This window comes from Centroberyx gerrardi, chromosome 6, assembly GCF_048128805.1.
Source record: "Centroberyx gerrardi isolate f3 chromosome 6, fCenGer3.hap1.cur.20231027, whole genome shotgun sequence".
Classification (NCBI taxonomy): Eukaryota; Metazoa; Chordata; class Actinopteri; order Beryciformes; family Berycidae; genus Centroberyx; species Centroberyx gerrardi.
In genome coordinates, this window is record NC_136002.1 from 34,315,652 (window position 1) to 34,333,151 (window position 17,500).

The following is a 17,500-nucleotide window of genomic DNA, read 5'->3' on the forward strand; positions in this document are numbered from 1 at the left end:
ACTACTACTACTACTGCCACTACTACTACTACTACTACTACTGCCACTACTACTACTGCTACTACTACTACTGCCACTACTACTACTGCTACTACTACTACTACTACTGCCACTACTACTACTACTACTGCCACTACTACTACTACTACTACTACTACTGCCACTACTACTACTACTACTGCCACTACTACTACTACTACTACTACTACTGCCACTACTACTACTGCTACTACTACTACTGCCACTACTACTACTACTACTACTACTACTGCCACTACTACTACTGCTACTACTACTACTACTGCCACTACTACTACTACTACTACTACTACTACTACTACTACTGCCACTACTACTACTACTACTACTACTGCCACTACTACTACTACTACTACTACTACTGCCACTACTACTACTGCTACTACTACTACTGCCACTACTACTACTACTACTACTACTACTGCCACTACTACTACTGCTACTACTACTACTGCCAATACTACTACTACTACTACTACTACTACTACTACTGCCACTACTACTACTACTACTACTGCCACTACTACTACTACTACTACTGCCACTGCTACTACTGCCACTACTACTACTACTACTACTACTACTACTACTACTACTACTACTACTGCTACTACTGCCACTACTACTAATACTACTACTCCTACTACTACTACTACTAATACTACTACTACTACTGCTACTGCTTCTGCTGCTGCTAATAATGCAGTTTAATAAGTTTGTTGAGGTCACATGATTTTTGACTCCCCTGAGGTGTTCATGTCATCAGTGCAAATTAGTGATTTGATCTGCTTTATCACTCTGCAATTAAACACATTTATTAAAATATTATTAATGGTATTATTATCATTATTATTACGATAATGTTATATCACAGAACACACACACACACACACTCACAGGAAGGAGGGGTCAGATATGATGTCAGAGATGATGTCATCAGGGGAAACACTTCCAGATGTTTGAGGAGGAAAAGGGAGGAGTTGCAGTAGTAGGCTAGTAGCAGTAGTAGTACTGAATCAGTGACTTCTTTTAAATCACTTCTTAAACCCCATTTTATAGACTTGCTTTTATGTGATGTTGTCTCTTTTTATCTTTTTAGCGTATTTTTATTGTCTTTTATCGTCTTTTTATCTTTTTATCTTAATTTTTATCTTAATTTTATCTTACTTTTATTTTATTTTATCCTTACGGTTTATTTTGGTCTTCATCTTACGGTTATCCCACTATTTACTTGAATGCTGCTCTGTTCCACCTCTGTCCTCCTGTCTGAATCCCTGTTTATTATTGTTTCATTGCTTTGTAAATTCATTTTGAGTATTCTGCTTTTATTTTGTCTGTTAAAGCACTTTGTAAACTCTGTTTTTAAAGGTGCTATATAAATAAAGTTATTATTAGTAGTAGCAGTAGTAGTAGTAGTAGTAGTAGCAGTAGTAGTAGTAGCAGTAGTAGTAGTAGTAGTAGCAGTAGCAGTAGTAGTAGTAGTAGTAGCAGTAGCAGTAGTAGTAGTAGTAGTAGCAGTAGTAGTAGCAGCAGTAGCAGTAGTAGTAGTAGCAGTAGCAGTAGTAGTAGTAGTAGTAGTAGCAGTAGTAGCAGTAGTAGTAGCAGCAGTAGCAGTAGTAGTAGTAGTAGCAGCAGTAGTAGTAGTAGCAGCAGTAGTAGTAGTAGTAGCAGTAGCAGTAGTAGTAGTAGTAGTAGCAGTAGCAGTAGTAGTAGTAGTAGTAGCAGTAGTAGTAGCAGCAGTAGCAGTAGTAGTAGTAGCAGTAGCAGTAGTAGTAGTAGTAGTAGTAGCAGTAGTAGCAGTAGTAGTAGCAGCAGTAGCAGTAGTAGTAGTAGTAGTAGTAGTAGTACTAGTAGTATTCAGACACTGCATGCAGTCCCAGACATAGTTAAAGAATAGTTGGAGCAGACAGACAGGCAGGTGTGCAGACAGACAGACAGGTGTGCAGACAGACAGACAGGTGTGCAGACAGGCAGGTGTGCAGACAGACAGGCAGGTGTGCAGACAGACAGACAGGTGTGCAGACAGACAGACAGGTGTGCAGACAGACAGGTAACGTGTCTCTCTCTCTCTGTCAGGTGGGGTTCAGGAAGGGCGGGGTGGATATTCTGGGCAGGAGAACCCAGCTGGAGGTCCTGCTGTCTGTCCTGCTGCTGGTCGCCCTGCTGGCCCTGCTGGCCTGTCTGCTGGCCCTGGGCCTGGGCTACCACACCGGTACACACACACACACACACACACACGAACACACACACACACACACGAACACACACGCACACACACATGCACACACACACATACACAGTTTCTATCTCACCTGTAGATTAACATATTTCTTTGTCTTTATGTTTTTTTACTCTGCTCTGTTAGAGGGCTGTTACCACAGCTACCACTGTAGTACTTACGTTGGGCTGTTACCATGGTTACCACTGTAGTACTAACGCAGAACTGTTACCACGGTTACCACTGTAGTACTAACGCCTGAGTACTGTGGCTACCACAGTACTCATGCAGTACTGTTATCATGGCTACTACTATAATAACTGATAATATACCAGCTAAGAGGTGTTGTGCTACTACTACTAATATGAAGGACTGTTACTACTATAACTACAACGACTACTACTACTACTACTACTGCTACTACTACCACTACTGCTACTACTACTTTCTCCTATCCGAACTATCCATTTTAAAATAAGTATCTTGGTCCCATGGTGCACTGCAGACGGTGGGCGGGGCCTGTGCCTGTCGGAGGCCTGCGTCACGGTGGCCAGTCAGATGGTGGAGGCGATGGACCGCAGCGCCGATCCCTGCCACGACTTCTACCAGTTCGCCTGCGGAGGCTGGATGAGGAAGAACCCGCTGCCTGACGGACGCTCCCGCTGGTCCACCTTCAACAGCATCTGGGAGCAGAACCAGGCGCTGCTCAAACACCTGCTGGGTAGGATGACAGGCAGACAGACAGACAGGAGGAACCAGGCAGACAGACAGACAGGAAGAACCAGGCAGACAGACAGACAGGAAGAACCAGGCAGACAGACAGACAGGAAGAACCAGGCAGACATACAGACAGGCAGTTTTCAAAACTCTCGACAAGTCCGAGGATTCAGGAGAGATTTCACAAACGTGGGTTATGACGTGCTTTTGGGAAGCAAACATGTTCTTCAAGACACACTTCGAGAAATTCTTAGCACTATGACACCTTTCAGGAAACCCACCCCGGTCTGGTGCGCTCTACATCCACATACCAGGAAGTAGCCTGTTGATTTGAGTTTTTGAAGTCATACACACATACACACACACACACACACACACACACACACACACACACATGCCTGCCCGCACACCTAAAAATCGCGAGTGCACTCGTTTGGATCAAAGTATTGTGAACAGTCAGACATCAAATCTGAGATCTTTTTGTGATGATTAATTTTTAGTTCAGGTCTGGACCAGATTGGTTGCTATGGTAACAGCAACGGCCACTTTTACAGACCAGAAGGTGGGACAGTTTCTTACTATGGTCCAGTTTGTCTTCTAAACATTGACAGTCTTTGTTGTGTTTTCAGAGAACGGGACGTTTAACGGCAGCAGCGAGGCAGAGAGGAAGACTCAGGCCTACTACCTGTCCTGCCTCAACCAGCAGAGAATAGAGGAGCTGGGAGCTCAGCCTCTTATAGACCTCATCGCCAAGGTAACCACTCATACACCTCATCGCCATGGTAACCACTCTTACTTCTCATCACCATGGTAACTGCATCACTCTGCACAAAGTACTCAGCTTCACATCATTTAATGACCAGACTGCAAAAAATACTCTTAATATTGTTTTGCCAGAGTGACTCATTATTATTATTATTATCAGACTGGTGGAGTTTCCCAGTCTGGTTGGACCGTGACGTCTTCATGGAGGTTCTAAAGGAGTTCGCTGTTTTTACTGAGTCTCTCTGTCTGACTGTCTGTCTGTCTCTCTGCCTGTCTGTCTGTCTGTCTGTCTGTCTGTCTGTCTGTCTCTCTGCCTGTCTGTCTGTCTCTCTGTCTGACTGTCTGTCTCTCTGTCTGTCTCGCTGTCTGTCTCGCTGCCTGTCTCGCTGCCTGTCTGTAGATTGGGGGCTGGAACATGACGGGTCCCTGGGATAAGGAGAACTTCATGGAGGTTCTGAAGGTGGTGTCTGGTCCTTACCGAGCCCAGCCCTTCTTCACCGTGAGCGTCAGCGCTGACCCCAAGAACTCCAACAGCAACGTCATCCAGGTACACCAGAACCAGAACCTGACCGTCAACCAGACCCGAACCAGAAAAGAGCCAGAACCAGATTCAAAGCCAGAGCCAGAACCAGACCAGGCTGTGAGGGAAATACAGCGGTTTTAGATACAGAGGTAGAGGTAGAGGTCTCTTTGCTGCTTAATCACACCAACCCAAGAGGAATAGTTTAGAAAAATCTGGTTTTGTTGGTTGTTAGGTAGAGGGTGTGCTAACCAGCTGGTTCATCTGGATCTACTGTAATGAGCAGGGTTGACAACCTTCAGTTTTCATTTTTACTGACCATTTTTTACTGACATGCCGACTTTATACTGACAACTTTATGCCTGCATAAAATAATAAAATATTCTATAATATAATTTTTTTTTTGTGGCATTTTTGCCTTTATTAGACAGTGTATAGTGAAGATAGACAGGAAACACTGTGGAGAGAGAAGGGGATGACGAAGGCATGATGTGGCAAAGCGTCCCAGGCCGGGTTTGAACCCAGGATGTCATGAGACCATCATCAGTCAGACTGGCTATGGCAGAAAGCACAATGAAATGAAATGAAGTGTAATGCAATCCTCATGCAGCACAGTTATGTTAGGGGAGTTTTGTTGGCAAAGCTTGTTGAAGTCAACAAACACAGGTAACACTGTTGCCAAAAAACAGAAAATTATACTTTGTGATTGGATGTGAAAGTCGCTGGACTATTTGTTGAACAGTAAACAGTCTGTCGTTTTCATCAGCTGACTGAAAGTAGCTAATGAGGGTGTCATACTGGTTCAGGACCACCTAGTCGAACAGCCTCAATATTTTCTGTGTTTCTGCCTCAACAAATGCCTGGAAGTCTTTGTAAGCCATTTGCAACTATCAGAGAAGTGACTGTGTATGTCTATGTATAGCTGCTCGATTGATTTTGGAAGTGCTGCATCTGATGAGCAGAGGGCAGCCACATGACAGTTGCAGTGAATGTGAAAAGCATTAGGAATCTGGACAACATAGAGTTCTTTGCCCCAGGCATCACATTAGCTCCATTAGTTCCAATTGCCATGACGTTTGACACTGGAATGCTGTCTTCCTCGAAACAGTAAAGTATTGCAGCAAAAGTGGTTTCTGTGTCAGCTTTGACAACATCAACAATACCATAAAATGCATACTGTACTTTCCCTAAAAGATCACCTCTAATGCAAGTTTCTGCATGGCGCTAATGTCCATAGAATTGTCCAGTAACAAAGTTATGACTGTTTTAAGCTTGTCAGCCAATTCTCTTTGCAGTTCTTTGCTCAAAACATTTTTTACCAGCATCTATGACTTTGTGCATTTACATTTAACCTCTTTGGCTAGTTTTGAATCGGTGAACCAAGTCACTCAGGTCATCGGTTCTACTCAATGGTAAATTGTTTTGTACAACAAAGTTAACAATTCTTAATTCTGTCTCTGTTACCTGTTTAAAACTTTTGGGCTTGTTGGGAACTTCTTTTCCAAGAAAAGTAGAAATTCCAGACTGTTGTGCTCTGGCTTTAGCAATAGCATCACTGCTAGCATGGCTACATTTCCCCACACTACTAGCAGTGGTAGAAAATGTCTTTTTACACCAAACACAGTATGCATTTTTGTAGTTTTCCTTGTCCATGTGTATCCAGTGCATAAACTGTGGTTCTTTAGTCCAAGGTGACTGGAAAGAACAGTGTCTGTCCACTTTAGCTTTTATCGATGGGGTCTCATCATTCTCATTTTTGTTGCCATCCATTTTCACGAATGCACCACAGATGTTCATAAAACATTAGCTACATCATTGATAGGCTACATGCGACTGCTGTTCTTTGATTGAGACACATTTTGGCCTGTTGTGTGTGCTTGCGTGAGAAATGAGCATGTTCCAGAGAGATAGCCTAGATCTGACAGATCAGTGCGGCAAGAATAAGTAATATTTGTGCACTGTATAATTCAACCTTTTTTACGGACAGGTGCAGATTTGTCATACAGTATTTACTGACTGTAAATTTACAGATGGTTGGCAACCCTGACAATGAGTGAAATGCTGATGGAAGGGAAGAAGAGTGAAGCCATAGAAGAAGAAATGTCTGTTTTGACTTCCAATCATGTGTGGCTTTTCTTTGCTCACCTATTGGTTGATCTCCTCCTCCTAGGTGGACCAATCAGGGCTATTCCTGCCGTCCCGGGACTATTACCTCAATAAGACGGCCAATGAGAAGGTGAGGATGGGTGGGACAGGAAGTCATAAATCAGTGTTGTCATGACAGCTGGGAACTGTGAATCCCCAAGGGCTGGTACAGATGCTGCATCTTAAAGTCAAGTTAAGTTTATTTGAATAGCCCTTAACTGTTAAAACCCCACGATTCCACTGGCAGGACCATCATTACAAACGCATGTTGCACACCAAAGTTTTGTTCAAGCCCACAGAACTTTATTTTAAATTCTAGTCAAGATCCTAGGGTTTCCAAAGATACCAAATATGTGATGCTGAATTACAGGGAAACATGTATAAAATGATGATGATGTAATGGTGCAGCCATAAAAACATGGCATCTTGTCTTTGACTATTTCACTCAAAATCGAAAGCGTTGGAACAACAGATACAGAATATGGCTGTGACATTGCCGTACAGTATGAAAAAAAAAAAATTCTAACTTTGAAGCTACTTGGGGAAAGTTGGGAAAGTAGGGGTGCAAGGGGTTAATGACAGTTCCAATCTCAAAGAGCTTCACAATGCCCACACTATGAAAACCTAACCCTAACCCTCACTGAGAGAAAAAACTCCTCAAACTCCTCAAAACCTCATTGGGAAAGAAAATTGAAAAAACCTTGGGGACGGCTACATAGACAGGGACCCCCCCTACCAGGACAGTCAGGCTGCAGTGGGTACAGAGTGGGAAGACAGAGATTAAATGTTTATAATGCTATAGGTTCTCTTGGTAAACTGGAGAACAGGACGTTACAATAATCAAGTCTCAACGATACAAATGCATATAGTAAGATTTCCACCTCTGCTGTTAATATAGGTTGAATTTTAACAATATTGCAAAGATGGTAAAACGTAGTTTAGTAGATTTTTGATAGCAGCACAGCAATCACACAATTGTCAAAATTTAGAAAAGTGCTCTCAAACAGACACCTGTGTCTACCTAGTCCAGTAACCAACATTAGATTAGATTAGATTAGATTCAACTTTATTCTCATTGCACAGAGTACAAGTACTAAGACAACGAAATGCAGTTTAGCATCTAACCAGAAGTGCAAAAGAAGCAGTAAAAGTGCAGTGCAATGTAATGTACATATGTATAATATATAAATAGAATAAGTTGTAAGGGTAGTATGAATGTGCTAGGATATATACAGTATGAGCAGTACTAACAGTATCAACAGCCTGGAGAGACGCCGAGCCTCGTGTTGTGCACGCGCCGCCATCTTGGTCATGGGATCATCTCTGTTTTATCAACAGTGACGCGCAAGAACCTTTGGGAAATCCAAAATTTGACTTTAGATAGGTTTAGGAATTGGGAGCAGTCAACATGTATGTAGAGTTGAGTGTCGTCAGCGCAGCAATGACAATTCATGAAAAATGTATGGATGATTTCACTGAGTGGTAGCATGTAGATAGAGACCTCGGCTGCTCCTTGATCTCCTGTTCATGAATATCACAAACAGAAGAGGAGACAAGCAGCATCCTTGTCGGAGTCCAATGCCACCTTGAAGCAGCTTGACTTAATGCCAGGAATACAAACCCAGCTGTCAGTCTGAGTGAACAGGGACTGAATGGCTCACAGCAGCGATCCGGCACCCCATACTGCCACAGCGCCTCCTACAGGAAACTTCAGGGAACACGGTCATAGGCCTTTTCCAAATCCACAAAGTACATGTAGACAGGATCATCAAACTCCCATAACCCCTTTATTATCTGTGAGAGTAGTAGTAGTAGTCTTTATTAATCCCACTCTGGGAAATTTCTTTGGCACAGATACATCACAATCAATGCAAGACACAGTACCAAACACAAACAGGGCATTCATATAGTCCTTTGTTCCATAACCAGGACAGAATCTACATTGTTCCTCCTGAATCCATGGTATGACTGTCGGCTGGAGTCTCCTTTCCAGCAGAAGCTGAAACAAACCCTCTGGTCCCCTTTTTTGAAAGTTAGGACCACCACCCCTGTCTGCCGATCCAAAGTCACTGTTTACAAAATCCACACAACATTGATGAGACAGATCTCATACACTTCACATACACCTTGTCACTGAGAAATCAAACCACCTCAGTGACCTCTGCCAAGGAGATGGGCTGAGATCCTCCGCACCCCTACTGAGAACAACCTTGGCAATGTCCTGATTTCCCCTCCTGAGTCACTGAATTTTCCAGAACCTCCTGGAGGTTACCCAAAAGTAATTCTTCATAGCCTCTCCAAACTTCTCACACACCCAGACTATTGCCCCTGCAATAACAGTAGTTGCAGCCTTTCTGCAGCTACTTTTCTGTGGAACCTTCTCCAGCACCCCACCCACTGTCTCCAAGAAGGCAGAGTAAACTGCTCTTAGGTGCATACGCAGAAATAACAGTCAGGGTTTTCCTCTCCACAACATGTAGTTGCATTGAGGCAGTCTTCTCATCCACCGGGACAAACTCCAACTGTGCAGCAGCCAGCTGGGGACTCTGAGTATCCCTACACCCTCCTGGCGTCTCTCACCCTAGATAATTCCCAAGTAGGAGAGAGACCAACCCCTACCAAGAAGTTTGGTTCCGGAGCCAATACTGTGCATAGAGGTGAGCCCAACTATATTTAGTTGGTACCTCTCAACCTCTAGCACCAGCTCAGGCTCCTTCCCCCCCAGAGAGGTTACGTTCCATGTTCCAAGAGCCAGTTTCCGTTGCCAAGGTCCATGATGCCTTGGTCCGCTCCACCGCTGCAACTTGCCTGCTAGATATCGTACCTGACCGCTAGGTAACAGCCCCGCACTGCTTTTTGGGATGTGCCAGGCCACGCAGCGTTCAGGAGTGCATCCCGGTGTCCCTATTCCAGGCGAGGTTCTCTTAGATATTGTTGAGCCACTCATAGGGGTCTTCTTGAATCACTATTGGTCTGGCCCCTCACATGAGACCAGTTTGCCCTGGATGTCCCTAAAAGGAGCACAAGGCTCCCAACAATATTACTCCCAGGATCACTGAGACTGACAAAGCCCTTCACAACAATAAGGTTGTGATTCCAGGAGGGGAGGCATCTCTGCTGTTTGTGGTTGATGTTGTCCTTCTGGCTTCATCAGACTGCGATCTCTGATTTGCATTGGAGTGATTTGCAGCTGAGTGTGACAAGGTTGGGATGAACCCAGTCTGAGGCCACAGTTCTCAGGAGTTCAGGTATCTCTGGGTCTTACTCACAAGTGAAGGTAACACTGTTTGTGAGATTGAGCACCAGTTAGATGCAGCGGCTGCAGTAATGTGAGCATTGTATCGGACCATGGTGGTGAAGTGAGAGCTGCGCCAGAAAGCAAAGCTCTCGATTTACCGGTCAGTCTTCATTCTGACCCTAACCTATGGCCATGAGCTCTGGGTAAAGACCTAAAGAATGAGATTATGATTGATGAATGAATGCAGCAGAAAAATAAATCTCACCATGTGATGATGCAGCCCCTTGTTCAAGCCCCCCCCCCCCCAAAAGTACAGTGAATATCATTGGTTGATACAGAAGCAGTGTTCAGATAATGCACCATTAAAGTCCTATTTCTGGCTCAACGGAGCAAGTTGATTTGCTTCTTAGAAAAAGAAGAAAGATGTGTGTGGCAGTGATTGGTGATTTCCCATCACATGTCAAGCGGTGAGCTTTGCAGCATTCCTAAAGTTGCAATATTTTTTATCTCAGAGTTCCAAAAAGGAGCTTGGGATGGCATCACCCTGCTACCTTAATGACCACCAGGAGAAGACTGTGGTTGTACTGAGCAGCTCCCATAGAAAATTGTGGTTGTACTGGTTATTGCTGCTGGATCAGCAGCAAAGAGCAGTAACCAACCATAGTATCCTACTGCTGGTTCCAGGTGCTGGCAGCCTATCTGGACTATATGGTGGAGCTGGGCCTGCTCTTGGGAGGGGAGAGGAGCTCCACCCAGATGCAGATGCAGCAGATCCTGGAGTTTGAGACAACGTTGGCTAACATCACCGTACCGCAGGACCAGCGCCGCGACGAGGAGAAGATCTACCACAAGATCACCATAGCAGAACTACAGGTGTGTGTGTGTGTGTGTGTGTGTGTGAACATGGTGTGTGTTAGGTTTACTTGATGTAAATCCACTGTAAGTTTGTGTTTCTGTGTATGCTTGCATGTGTGCCTTGCTCAAAGGCACTTCGGGATTAGTTGTTGAGGAAGGGGGGCTTTATCATAGACTGTAAAAAAAAAAAAAGACGTAGTGAGTGCTGTTCACCCACAGGTTTCTGAAGGGCCGTTTTGAAGCCAAAACATTGGGTTTACGATCGCCGCCATGTTGACATTTTTTTGGAGCCGGAGCAGCCAGAGCGAAGTTGAGGGTCGACACAGAGCCGCAGCTCCACCTGCTATTAGTTCGTAATCTGCGACCTGTCAATCACTGGACAGGCGACCTGTCAATCACTAGGAAAACAACCCTGTTTTATAACCGTTATATCCCGTTAATGACACAATTATTTTGAAAATCTCCATAAGGACACACATTAGAAGAAGTGAAATTAGCTACTGAGACCATAACCGCTTGTCAGAAAAATGTATTGACTTTATATTTTGAGTGAGAAGTTGGTTGTGGTGCCATTGACTTGCATGGAGTTTGGAGTCTTTTTGGAGCCACCATCTAGCGGACTTTAGAGGAACTGCAGCTTTCAGCCACTTCCTTATTGGCTTCGGTTTTGGCCGCTTGGGCTGTACCCATGACAACATTGCTGCCATAACAGCTGTTGTGTTTTTGTTTTTATTTGGTCATTCCTTCATTGGTTCATTCATTTTATTCCTGTTTTTTGGTGACACCTTTGGTGATAGGTGGTCATTGTGTTTTGCACTCAATGTCGATACTGGCCCAAGATAATAATGAAGACAATCAGTGTAGACTATGGCTCTAAATGATAGCAAAACCTACCAGTCCAAAACAAAGAGAGACGCCTTTGCATCGCTCCTCATCATCCCTTTTCATCTTGGGAGTGTCTTGTTGTTTTGGAAAGGCGACGCCAATGTTCACTCTAGTTTTGTTTCAGAGACGGTCACTTTCCTTTTTAGCCACTCGATTTCCTCTGAGATTAATCTGTTTCTTTTTCCCTGGATTTTCTGTTGAAGAAGTTTGAGTTTCTGTAGTTTCTTTGTCTGTTCAACTATGGTGGTTATTGCTGCTCATGCTAACTACCCAGTTCTTCCTCTGTTTAATCCAAACAAACAGTTGTTGCTGCTTCCATAAACATAAAATATATCACTTCCTGTGCAGCAGAGGATTTTTCCCAGGAAAGCAGGACCCTCTCAGGTGTTTCGACCAGCAAATGTGAAAGCTTTCATTAACTGGGTATAGGTTGAACCATTATTGTGTTATATCTGCCACAGAGAGGAGCAAAAAACAACTTTTTTATATGAAATTTTTTTTTGCAGATTATACCTTTAATAATAAATATAGTTTTATTCTTCATCTCTCTGCCTGTAGCAATCAGACAGTTGAAACATTCCTGTTGTTGTTTGTGGTGTTTTGTAGTAAGAGATTGAATAGGGGGGAGGAGGCAGCCTGCGTTTAGAGACCTGGGTTCAACCCCCACCCTGCTGAAGTGTATTTGAGCAAGACACTGAATCCCTACCAGCACCCTGACCTCTGACCTCTGACCTCCCTGTGGAGGGGGGCAACAGACAAGAGTATTTCCCTACAGGGAACAATACAGTATTATTATCATTACTATTATTGTTATTATTATTATTATTATTACATTATTTTGTATTTATTTTCATCCTCAGTACTGATTGTACTGGTACTCTCTCCTTTAGCCTGATGGCCTTGAGTTGCAAATGCGTCTGAGGTCGCCATGGTGACTGTTGCCAGGAGCTGTTGCTAGGCGCCATTATCTCTGTGGCAGCAGGAGGGGGAGAGAGAGAGAGACAGAGAGAGAGAGACAGATAATATTAATATGTACCGGACCATACTCACACATACTACTAACTCATACAGATAGGATAATTAGGCCACAATTGCAAAGTTCACAAAAATGTTGTTGTATGTTGTATGTTTGTCCAATTCGGTTGAAACTTTGCACACATCATCTTTGCAGAAAGGCCCAACAAGATCTGTCAGGATGTACCTGCAGAATGCAATGGCATTTAGCCGATAGACTGCGCTATTTCAATTGCTGCTTGCGGCTATATTTTAGTTCTGTGAGTGATTGCTGACTAGACTCTTGTTTCATGGATGTTTCATGTCCAGAAGCTGCTGGATCATTTCTGCATTTCTGTTAATCTGACATGACCAGAATCACTTTATTCTCTAAGTCCAAAAAATACATGTAGAGTGTACATATAGACTCTATACATCAGTCTGTATATAGACTCTATACATATCAGTCTGTATATAGACTCTATACATATCAGTCTGTATATAGACTCTATACATCAGACTGTATATAGACTCTATACATATCAGTCTGTATATAGACTCTATACATATCAGTCTGTATATAGACTCTATACATCAGTCTGTATATAGACTCTATACATATCAGTCTGTATATAGACTCTATACATCAGTCTGTATATAGACTCTATACATATCAGTCTGCATATAGACTCTATACATATAGACTCTATACATATCAGTCTACATTTTAGTTTAGAGTGCTATATAGAGTATATCTTTATGCCTTCAGTGTCTTTAGTGTTTAACTTTGACCTTTTGACCCTTTGATGCTGTGAGGTTTTGAACCAGACAGTAGGGATTAGTTTTTCATCTCGGCGTCTCCCCCCCGGGTGGTGCAGTCTGCTCCCACACTGAGGATTACTGCACAGTGGAACACAGACAGACAGACTACTGACACACAGACAGGTTGAGCTGTATCAACCCTGTTACTGCTGCTGTTAGTGTGTGTGTGTGTGTGTGTGTGTGTGTGTGTGTGTGTGTGTGTGTGTGTGTGTGTGTGTGTGTGTGTGTGTGTATAGCTGGTCTGCTGTGTACTCTTGTTATTCTTGTTGTTCTCATTCTCCTTTTCAGCATTTCACATTCTATTATGATTATGATTATTATTATTAAGTCAATACTCAATATAATTGAGTTACTGGATTATTTAGTTACTATTGGATGATATTGTTCTGAGTGTCTTTGTGTCATTCATTTGTTTTAATTTTTATATTTTGGTTTTATTTGGAGGCTAGAAGGGGAACAGCGCCTCCTACTGCCTGTCTCCCTCTACTGCCTGTCTCTCTCTTCTGCCTGTCTCCCTCTTCTGCCTGTCTCTCTCTACAGCCTGTCTCCCTCTACAGCCTGTCTCTCTCTACAGCCTGTCTCTCTCTACAGCCTGTCTCCCTCTACAGCCTGTCTCTCTCTACAGCCTGTCTCCCTCTACAGCCTGTCTCTCTCTACTGCCTGTCTCTCTCTACAGCCTGTCTCTCTCTACTGCCTGTCTCTCTCTACTGCCTGTCTCTCTCTACTGCCTGTCTCCCTCTACAGCCTGTCTCTCTCTACTGCCTGTCTCTCTCTACAGCCTGTCTCCCTCTACTGCCTGTCTCTCTCTACTGCCTGTCTCTCTCTACTGCCTGTCTCCCTCTACTGCCTGTCTCTCTCTACAGCCTGTCTCTCTCTACTGCCTGTCTCTCTCTACAGCCTGTCTCCCTCTACAGCCTGTCTCTCTCTACTGCCTGTCTCCCTCTACAGCCTGTCTCCCTCTACAGCCTGTCTCTCTCTACAGCCTGTCTCTCTCTACTGCCTGTCTCCCTCTACTGCCTGTCTCTCTCTACTGCCTGTCTCTCTCTACTGCCTGTCTCTCTCTACTGCCTGTCTCCCTCTACTGCCTGTCTCTCTCTACAGCCTGTCTCTCTCTACAGCCTGTCTCCCTCTACTGCCTGTCTCTCTCTACTGCCTGTCTCTCTCTACAGCCTGTCTCTCTCTACTGCCTGTCTCTCTCTACTGCCTGTCTCCCTCTACAGCCTGTCTCCCTCTTCTGCCTGTCTCTCTCTACAGTCTGTCTCCCTCTACTGCCTGTCTCTCTCTACAGCCTGTCTCCCTCTTCTGCCTGTCTCTCTCTACAGCCTGTCTCCCTCTTCTGCCTGTCTCTCTCTACAGTCTGTCTCCCTCTACTGCCTGTCTCCCTCTACAGCCTGTCTCCCTCTACTGCCTGTCTCTCTCTACTGCCTGTCTCCCTCTTCTGCCTGTCTCTCTCTTCTGCCTGTCTCTCTCTACAGCCTGTCTCCCTCTACAGCCTGTCTCCCTCTTCTGCCTGTCTCTCTCTACAGCCTGTCTCCCTCTTCTGCCTGTCTCTCTCTACAGCCTGTCTCTCTCTACAGCCTGTCTCCCTCTACAGCCTGTCTCCCTCTTCTGCCTGTCTCTCTCTACAGCCTGTCTCCCTCTTCTGCCTGTCTCTCTCTACAGCCTGTCTCCCTCTTCTGCCTGTCTCTCTCTACAGCCTGTCTCCCTCTACAGCCTGTCTCCCTCTACAGCCTGTCTCTCTCTACAGCCTGTCTCCCTCTACAGCCTGTCTCTCTCTACTGCCTGTCTCTCTCTACAGCCTGTCTCTCTCTACTGCCTGTCTCTCTCTACTGCCTGTCTCTCTCTACTGCCTGTCTCCCTCTACAGCCTGTCTCTCTCTACTGCCTGTCTCTCTCTACAGCCTGTCTCCCTCTACTGCCTGTCTCTCTCTACTGCCTGTCTCTCTCTACTGCCTGTCTCCCTCTACTGCCTGTCTCTCTCTACAGCCTGTCTCTCTCTACTGCCTGTCTCTCTCTACTGCCTGTCTCTCTCTACAGCCTGTCTCCCTCTACAGCCTGTCTCTCTCTACTGCCTGTCTCCCTCTACAGCCTGTCTCCCTCTACAGCCTGTCTCTCTCTACAGCCTGTCTCTCTCTACTGCCTGTCTCCCTCTACTGCCTGTCTCTCTCTACAGCCTGTCTCTCTCTACTGCCTGTCTCTCTCTACTGCCTGTCTCTCTCTACTGCCTGTCTCTCTCTACTGCCTGTCTCCCTCTACTGCCTGTCTCTCTCTACAGCCTGTCTCTCTCTACAGCCTGTCTCCCTCTACTGCCTGTCTCTCTCTACTGCCTGTCTCTCTCTACAGCCTGTCTCTCTCTACTGCCTGTCTCTCTCTACTGCCTGTCTCCCTCTACAGCCTGTCTCCCTCTTCTGCCTGTCTCTCTCTACAGCCTGTCTCCCTCTTCTGCCTGTCTCTCTCTACAGTCTGTCTCCCTCTACTGCCTGTCTCTCTCTACAGCCTGTCTCCCTCTTCTGCCTGTCTCTCTCTACAGCCTGTCTCCCTCTTCTGCCTGTCTCTCTCTTCTGCCTGTCTCTCTCTACAGCCTGTCTCCCTCTACTGCCTGTCTCTCTCTTCTGCCTGTCTCTCTCTACAGCCTGTCTCCCTCTACTGCCTGTCTCTCTCTACTGCCTGTCTCCCTCTTCTGCCTGTCTCTCTCTTCTGCCTGTCTCCCTCTACAGCCTGTCTCCCTCTTCTGCCTGTCTCTCTCTACAGCCTGTCTCCCTCTTCTGCCTGTCTCTCTCTACAGCCTGTCTCTCTCTACAGCCTGTCTCCCTCTACAGCCTGTCTCCCTCTTCTGCCTGTCTCTCTCTACAGCCTGTCTCCCTCTTCTGCCTGTCTCTCTCTACAGCCTGTCTCCCTCTTCTGCCTGTCTCTCTCTACAGCCTGTCTCCCTCTTCTGCCTGTCTCTCTCTACAGCCTGTCTCCCTCTACAACCTGTCTCTCTCTACAGCCTGTCTCCCTCTTCTGCCTGTCTCTCTCTTCTGCCTGTCTCTCTCTTCTGCCTGTCTCTCTCTACAGCCTGTCTCCCTCTACTGCCTGTCTCCCTCTACTGCCTGTCTCTCTCTTCTGCCTGTCTGTCTCTACAGCCTGTCTCTCTCTACTGCCTGTCTCTCTCTTCTGCCTGTCTGTCTCTACAGCCTGTCTCTCTCTACTGCCTGTCTCTCTCTTCTGCCTGTCTCTCTCTACTGCCTGTCTCCCTCTACTGCCTGTCTCTCTCTACAGCCTGTCTCCCTCTACTGCCTGTCTCTCTCTTCTGCCTGTCTCTCTCTACAGCCTGTCTCTCTCTTCTGCCTGTCTCTCTCTTCTGCCTGTCTGTCTCTACAGCCTGTCTCTCTCTACTGCCTGTCTCTCTCTTCTGCCTGTCTCTCTCTACAGCCTGTCTCTCTCTACTGCCTGTCTCTCTCTTCTGCCTGTCTCTCTCTACAGCCTGTCTCTCTCTACAGCCTGTCTCTCTCTTCTGCCTGTCTCTCTCTACAGCCTGTCTCCCTCTACTGCCTGTCTCTCTCTTCTGCCTGTCTCTCTCTACTGCCTGTCTCTCTCTTCTGCCTGTCTCTCTCTACAGCCTGTCTCCCTCTACTGCCTGTCTCTCTCTTCTGCCTGTCTCTCTCTACTGCCTGTCTCTCTCTACAGCCTGTCTCTCTCTTCTGCCTGTCTCTCTCTACAGCCTGTCTCTCTCTTCTGCCTGTCTCTCTCTACAGCCTGTCTCTCTCTACAGCCTGTCTCTCTCTTCTGCCTGTCTCTCTCTACTGCCTGTCTCTGTCTACAGCCTGTCTCTCTCTTCTGCCTGTCTCTCTCTACAGCCTGTCTCTCTCTACAGCCTGTCTCTCTCTTCTGCCTGTCTCTCTCTACTGCCTGTCTCTGTCTACAGCCTGTCTCCCTCTACAGCCTGTCTCTCTCTACTGCCTGTCTCTCTCTACAGCCTGTCTCTCTCTACAGCCTGTCTCTCTCTACAGCCTGTCTCCCTCTACAGCCTGTCTCCCTCTACAGCCTGTCTCCCTCTACAGCCTGTCTCTCTCTTCTGCCTGTCTCTCTCTTCTGCCTGTCACTGCCTCACATAGATAGACAGAATATTATCATACTATTATTAGCAGTGGTATTGTTGTTGTTGTTGTTGCTGTTATTGTTATGGTTGTTATGGTTGTTGCTGTTATTGTTACTGTTGTTGTTGTTATTGCTATTGTTGTTATTGTTGTTACTGTGGTTGTTGTTGTTGTTACTGTGGTTGTTGTTGTTGTTACTGTGGTTGTTGTTGTTACTGTGGTTGT

The 17,500-nt window shown here is 45.5% G+C and overlaps 1 protein-coding gene across 1 annotated transcript in view; it reads left to right on the plus strand.

The window, feature by feature from the left end:
• ece2b (endothelin converting enzyme 2b) overlaps positions 1-17,500 on the plus strand; it is a 50,168-nt gene that overhangs the window by 17,796 nt on the left and 14,872 nt on the right. The window contains exons 4-9 of the mRNA XM_078284190.1: positions 2,116-2,251; positions 2,763-2,978; positions 3,604-3,728; positions 4,140-4,286; positions 6,430-6,495; positions 10,327-10,515. Coding sequence (XP_078140316.1) covers positions 2,116-2,251; positions 2,763-2,978; positions 3,604-3,728; positions 4,140-4,286; positions 6,430-6,495; positions 10,327-10,515 — 879 coding nt within the window. The remainder of the gene's footprint in view (positions 1-2,115; positions 2,252-2,762; positions 2,979-3,603; positions 3,729-4,139; positions 4,287-6,429; positions 6,496-10,326; positions 10,516-17,500) is intronic.